The sequence below is a fragment of the Grammomys surdaster genome, unplaced genomic scaffold (assembly GCF_004785775.1).
Source record: "Grammomys surdaster isolate TR1022 unplaced genomic scaffold, NIH_TR_1.0 125562, whole genome shotgun sequence".
In the NCBI taxonomy this organism is placed as follows: Eukaryota; Metazoa; Chordata; class Mammalia; order Rodentia; family Muridae; genus Grammomys; species Grammomys surdaster.
In genome coordinates this window covers 31,819-39,179 of record NW_021620409.1, presented here as the reverse complement: position 1 = coordinate 39,179, position 7,361 = coordinate 31,819, and the positions used below count along the sequence as shown (strand labels likewise).

General features: G+C 45.5%; 1 protein-coding gene and 1 pseudogene across 1 annotated transcript in view; one reads left to right on the top strand and one right to left on the bottom strand.

Moving 5' to 3' along the window:
• The window catches only part of Sdr9c7 (short chain dehydrogenase/reductase family 9C member 7), a 12,561-nt gene extending 12,076 nt beyond the window's left edge, over positions 1 to 485 (bottom strand). Inside the window, exon 1 of the mRNA XM_028786709.1 lies at positions 74 to 485. Coding sequence (XP_028642542.1) covers positions 74 to 374 — 301 coding nt within the window. The 5' untranslated portion in view covers positions 375 to 485. The remainder of the gene's footprint in view (positions 1 to 73) is intronic.
• A 5,782-nt stretch (positions 486 to 6,267) lies between these two features.
• Positions 6,268 to 7,361, top strand: part of LOC114638258 — a 23,202-nt pseudogene continuing 22,108 nt past the window's right edge.

Genomic DNA, 7,361 nt, shown 5'->3' with positions numbered 1-7,361 from the left:
GTGAGAGAGAGGGAGAGAGAGAGAGAGAGAACACACAGAGAGAGAGAATGTTGAAGAACACAGTTCACCCCACCTTGCTCGCCCACTTGGTCCCTCACCCACTGGGCCGCTGCCTTGATGTTCTCCGACTTGGTGACATCTAGGAGGAAAACCTGTAGCTGGTAGGAGGTCTCCTGCAGGAGTCTCTGAGCCCCCTCTTCAGTGAGGCAGGCAGCGAGCACTTTCATGCCCCTATCAACCAACTGTTTGGCCAACAGGTTCCCAAAGCCGGAGTCACAGCCGGTGATGAAGACATACTTCTCAGAGAGGTTTTTAACTAGATTGCAATTTTTGAACCAGCGGTACATAAAAGCAAAGTCTGTGAGGGCTGCCATTGGAGCTGACGTCCGAGGATGGGCCCAGGGGATGGTAGGATAGGCTGATCCTCAGAGCCCAGCAGGCAACCCGCCCGGAACCCACAGGAAAGGAGAGCTTCTGAGACTTGCAACAGATACAGGCATCTGGGTGAACCTCTCTGTAATTTTATAGGTGGCTGCATTGCCACAGCAATTAGCTCAGATGCAAGAAATTCAAGTCCAACCTGCAGTGTGTCACTCTGACAAAGCCACTGCCCTGGCCTCCCCATCTCTCCACTACACCTTTCAGGGAGGGATTCAAAAATGGGGAGACTCATAGTCGTGGGAACTCAAGTGCATTCTGGGAAGGGGCACAGGAGATAAAGAAGGGCTCAGATCTGATCCGAGGCCTTGTAAGAAAACCCCACCCCAGTTTTACCTCCTGCCTAGGGATCAAAACCATCTGCCATGCATTCAGGCATGTCAACAAATTTAATTTTTATTATCTGAAAAAAAAGACAAAATCATTAATACAAAGCAAACGAAAGCTGAATTTGAGTACTGAGTCCCAGTACAAATGAACACCAGCTTGTCAGCCCTTAGGGATCTTTAATTAATTTATTTAGTTTAGTTGTTGAGACAGTCTCGTTAACAGCCCTGGCTGCCTTAGCCTGAACTTGCCATGTTGACTTAAAATGGGTGACAGTCCTCCTGCCTCTACCAGGCGCTTGGATTTCAGGCAGGTGCCACTATGACCATGTTCTCTGGAGATGGTAAGTGAGTCTCCATCATGAGGGATGATAAAAAAACAACATAGGGTTTTCCCAGGCTGGGTGTGAATCCACTGTGCTGACTCCAGGAGTCTAGAGGAGGCTGGAGGTATGAGTTTCAACTTCTAAAATGTAGAAGACTCCAACAGCTGGGTGTGGTTCCTCACATTTGCTTCAGCTGGCTTGGGAGGTAGAAATGGGAGGATCCAGAGTTCAAAGGTCATCCTCAGCTACATATCTAGCCAGAGGCCAATCTGGGCTATACGAGATCCTGTCTCAAATAAACAAAACACCCCAAACCAACCAGAACCTTGGTGGTAGTAGGGTGGGTGATATTCAAGTTACCGGCAAGGAACCTCCACAGTGGAAACCAACCCAGTATTCCACCCATCCTACCCGATGTTGACCTGGCCATTGTAAGGGCCCAGTACTAAGGGCTCATCAGCTCCCTGAGGAAAGGGCTCTGGGGGAAGGTTCCTTTCCTTCTATCTCAAGGACCAGGCACGTTTCATGTGGTTCAATGAGCTGGAGAGACTGAAGGCAGGGAAGGTAGACAGAGCAAGGGAGGGAGTAACACGCCATGTGAGATGATTCGCAGGGAGACCGAGGCCAAGGCTTGGAAAGCGTCAGAGACAGCACTTACGGAGAGTGATTCCAAATGATAGAGACTTTGTAGAAAGTTAGGTGGGATGCTGCTGAAGCAAATGAAAGAAGGAAATCAGCTGGGTGTGAGTCCCTAGGGGCCACACCTAGCATTGCATAAATCCTAGGAACCTGGTAATACTGCAAGCTTTCTTGGCTTGACATCCGGGACTGTCAGGATGAGAACGTTCACTAGCTGACCTTGTCCTTGTTTAGAGGGTCTGATACAGAAACCGAGTACAAAAGTTCCCTAAGGAGGGGGAAAAGTGGGTGTGTCTTTACTATTTACCAATGAAGGCAGATAAAGAGAGGATCACACCAACCATGGGTGAGAATAACTACTATAATTTTTGAGCCAAATTTTAAGCACATTTTATTAAATACCGGCCAGGACGATGACAATGCCTAGGTTGACACCTGTGGTTCTCGGAGAATGGCCATGAATTTTCTTAGCTGCTTATAAAGGCAAATCCACAAGACTACATACTTCCCACCTTTGTCCAGTTGGGGGCAAGCATACATCCGGACATACCTCCCACCTACGTGGGATGAAAAACATCTTGTGCAGCTGGGGCAATCAATCTTGTTCACAGAAGTGAGAAGTGGCTTGTTGTCTTACATGAGCAACAGACCCCAACACTTCAGGAAGTTCTCTGTCCTTGGGCAAGTGAGGCTTACAGGTTAGAGGTGCTTTTCTTTTATAGATCTCTTGAGCACAGTAATTTAAACTTAAAAAATAACTTTAGTCTTCACACAACAGGGTGGGTTATTCTGTACCAAAGGTATGGGTGGGAAATAAACTCATCAACCCATCTCTGAAGGGCAGACCCTAAGCTCATGGGTGATGGAGGTGGGCAGTGGTAGGTGACAAACCTACGTGCTTCATATTTTTCTTGAGGCCGTGGCATATCATGTGCAGGTCTGACCATCATCCCACTATCTCTGTTGGCCTCCTGGGTAAGTCAGTGATCAAGGACCTCATGCCTGGGAGAAGGCAATGTTCCTTAAGTGCTGAGCAAGCTGAGGGGCAGCGGGCTCTCAACCTCTCCGTGTCTGCCACAGGGTTTTCCTGAGATAGTAATCTTTTTTTTTTTTTGGCTTTTCGAGACAGGGTTTCTCTGTGTAGCGTTGGCTGTCCTGGAACTCACTCTGTAGACCAGGCTGGCCTCGAACTCAGAAATCCGCCTGCCTCTGCCTCCCAAGTGCTGGGATTAAAGGCGTGCGCCACCACTGCCCGGCTCTGAGATAGTAATCTTGATCCTGGGGAATATGAGGAATACAAACTGTTCTACAGATGAGGAATTGTATATGTGTGTGTGTATGTGTGTGTGTGTGTGTATACATACACACACATATACACATATAGGCCTACTCCATACACACACATACATACATACATACATACATACATACACTCTCTATCTATATATAGTATATACACATACACTATATATATATATACATATAAATATATACATATAAACATATACATATACACATATACACATATAGACCTACTCCATACATATATATGTGTGTGTGTATGTGTGTGTATACACATACACAACATACACATATACACGTATAGGCCTACTCCAGGTCAGTTCTTGGGGACACAGGTATGTCTGAGGCACCTGGCCCCAGAACAGAATAATTCAGAGCTGACCTGGAGTAGGCCTACCCTAGATCCAGTCACCTTTTAGACCTCTCTACTGACTGAGGCCTGAGATTTCCGGTAGCTGTATGCTTTCTCAAGCTCACTCAGTGTCCACAAGAATCTTCAGATGTAAACTGGCCTCATTTCCATCCTGTGAGAAGGTAAGGACTGGCCACACAGAAACATACCCTAAGGAGGTAGGAGGGAGACAGAACATGGTAAACTGAGTCTAGTTCCTTTGCCCCTGCTTATGCCCCAAAAAGCAAAGTACTCAGGGGCAGGTTAAGGACGGTGCCTAAGAGCCTAGAACGGTGGCTTACTATGCACACACACACACACACACACACACACACGTATTTTTATATACACATGTGTGTGTATATATATGTATGTATGTACACACACACACACACACACACACACACACACACAAATTCCTCATCTGAAAAACATAGTTTGTATTCCTTGTATTCCTCAGGATGGAGATTAATATCTCAGGACTATCCTGGGGCAGACATGGATAGGTAGAGAGCCCGCATGATCCTGGAAGGCTGCTTTTACCTCTCTGTTCCCCACCCACATATTACCTATTACAGTAACCCAACAGAGTGGATACAAGAGAATGTCTTAAAATGTTATTTTATTATTATTTTTAATTAATCATTCCATTCATTTACATCTCAAAAATATCCCACTTCCTGGTTACCTCCTCTACTAACCCCCCTTCCCATGATATCCCACTTCCTGGTTACCCCTCCATGAACCCCCATGCCACATCTGCCCTCCCCCCTCCCTTTTGTCTGTATGAGAGTGCTCCCCCACCCACCCACATTCTCTTGCCCCACCACTCCAGGAAGAACAGGGACAAAAAATGGAACAGAGACTGAAGGAAGGGCCAACCGGGAACTGCCCCACCTGGGGATACATCATGTCTGCAGACACCAAACCCAACACTGTTGCCGTGGTCAAAAGGCACTCGTGGACAGGAACCAAGTGTGGCAGTTCCTGGGGAGGTCTGGCCAGCAGCTGACCAATGCTGATGCGGATGCTTGGAGTCTTAAAATGTTTTAATTTAGACTAATAAAATAAAAATTAAAAAAACTCAGAGGTAAGTCTTAGACAAAATAGTGGTCCAAATTGGATATACCCGAGCATTTTTCAGAAGCGACCATGGCCACGAGGTATAAGAGACACCTAAACACCCACATTTTGTGTATGCAAGCAGAGCCGGAAGGATGGACTGTGGTAATGACAAAGATGACAATGAGGGCTCTGGACAGAGATCTCTTCCCACTGTGTGCTGCTCAGTCACAAATCCCAGAAATGTCTCCCAGAGATTCCTCGGCTTCCGGGCTGACTCTGTCCCCAGCATCCTGGAAGGTTCCCACATGGTTCACTGTGTTGGTTATGTCCTTTTTGAAGAAGCCAGTCTCCATTTCATCCAGATTTTCCAGTTTTGTTGAGTATAGGCCTTTGTAGTAAGATCTGATGATTTTTTGAATTTCCTCAGTTTCTGTTATGTTTTCAGTTCTGATTTTTATTAATTTGGATACTGTCTCTGTGCCCTCTGGTTAGTCTGGCTAAGGGTTTATCTATCTTGTTGACTTTCTCAAAGAACCAGCTCCTGGTTTTGTTGATATTTTGTATAGTTCTTTCTGTTTCTACTTGGTTGATTTCAGTCCTGAGTTTGATTATTTCCTGCCATCTACTCCTCTTTTGTGTGTTTGCTTCTTTTTGTTCTAGAGCTTTCAGGTGTGCTGTCAAGTTGTTAGTGTATGCTCTCTCCAGTTTTTTTTTTGTAGGCACTTAGAGCTATGAATTTTCCTCTTAGCACTGCTTTCATGGAGTCCCACACGTTTTGGTAGGGTGTGTTCTCATTTTCAGTGAATTCTACAAAGTCTTTAATTTCTTTCTTTATTTCTTTTTGACCAAGTCATGATTGAGTAGAGCGTTGTTCAGTCTCCATGTGTATGTGGATTTTCCATTGTTTTTGTCATTGTTAAAGACCAGTCTTAATCTGTGATGATCTGATAGGATGCAAGGGATTATTTCAATCTTTTTGTATCTATTGAGGACTGTGTTGTGACCAATTATGTGGTCTATTTTGGAGAAGGTACCATGAGGTGCTGAGAAAAAGGTATATTCTTTTGTTTTAGGATGAAATGTTCTATAGATATCTGTTAAATCCATTTGGTTCACAACTTCTGTTAATTTCATTGTGTCTCTGTTTAGTTTCTGTTTCCATGATCTGTCCATTGCTGAGAGTGGGGTGTTGAAATCCCCCACTGTTATTGTGTGAGTTGCAATGTGTGCTTTGAGCTTTAGTAAAGTTTCCTTTATGTATGTGGGTGCCCTTGTATTTGGAGCATAGATGTTCACAATTGAGAGTTCGTCTTGGTAGATTTTTCCTTTGATGAGTGTGAAGTGTCCTTCTTTATCTTTTTTGATTACTTTTGGTTGAAAGTAGATTTTATTAGTAGCTTTTATTTGTATCTAGTGTTTGTATCTAGTGTTCAAATAAAAAAGGACAGGAAGGCATGATGGCACACCCTCGTGATACCAGGACTGGAGACACTGAAGCAATATAGGGAAGGAGGGAGCCCTGCATGAGTGTAGTCTGGGTGAATGTGTACTGTTGACCAGGCACCACCATGACAGGGTAGAGGCCTCAGACCCTTGGGAACTGGCAAAGCTTTTCTCTACATGGGTCGGGCTCAGAATTGGCAAAGCCTTTTTCCACTGGCCAAGTTCAGGGGTTGGTGGATGATTGACCAGTGTGTAAACACTAGCAATTGCAGCTTCCCCCTTCTGGAGGTTTCCAGCCTGAGACAGCTCCCTTCAGACAGGATTAGCTGGCCCCTCCCCCTTGCTTTTCAAGATAAAGGACCTGAGATTGCCTACATTTTCCTGTATGAGGCTTTCAGGCTCATTTTGACTCTCTCTCTTTTCTTCTATAAGCCATGTGGCTCTACCTGGTGGCACTGGTGGGCCTCTGGATGCTCCTGCGCTTGTTCAGAGAGAGGCAGGTGGTCGGCCATCTCCATGACAAGTATGTCTTCATCACGGGCTGTGACTCTGGCTTTGGGAACCTGCTGGCCAGACAGCTGGACAGGAGAGGCATGAAGGTGCTGGCTGCATGTCTGACGGAGGAGGGAGCCGAACAGCTGAGGAGCAAGACATCTGAGAGGCTGGAGACAGTGATCCTTGATGTCACCAAGACAGAGAGTATGGTGGCAGCCACTCAGTGGGTGAAGGAGCATGTTGGGAACAGAGGTACCATTGAGATTTCTATTTGTGTAGTTGGTTTAACTCCCTGATTGAAAGAAGTCTCTCCTTCATACTTCCTGGCCAGATCCCTAGTGGGGTTTTTGGACCCTGAAGTAACCCAGCATATAACCTTGGCATACTTTCTCTTCTCTCCAGCCCCTATCTTCTGTCTCTCAAGTACTCTGACCCTGGCAAGAAGGTGCCCTGGTGAGGACTTACCCTGGCACAACTCTGTCTCTGTTCTGTCATCTTTTCTATGCAGAAAATCTAGATTGCTGGGTGCTGAGTGCCAGGTTAGTGCAGGGTCCCTTCTGGAGCAGAGGATGGGACTTGGCCCTGGGCCATGTGTGTAGGACCTCTGCAGCCATGTTGGGGTGGATCTCCTGAGTCTGCAGCTTTCCTGCTCTTACATGTCAGCTGTGTCCTCTGTGAATGGAGACATGATTGTTCTGTGTACAGAGCAGGCCAGACCAGCTTAAGGACTGACTTGGGAGAGTAAATACTAGGAAGAGGGTTGCTATTTCTTCATTAATTATCATGGGGCAAGAGAAGAACTTTGGTTTAAAGGAAATCTAAAGAATAAATAGAAAATATGATTATTGTTCACAACATGGAGGAATGTAAAGTTAAAACAAAATTAACTTATATTCTCACTATCCTGACACAAAATCTGTACACACTTTGATTCTA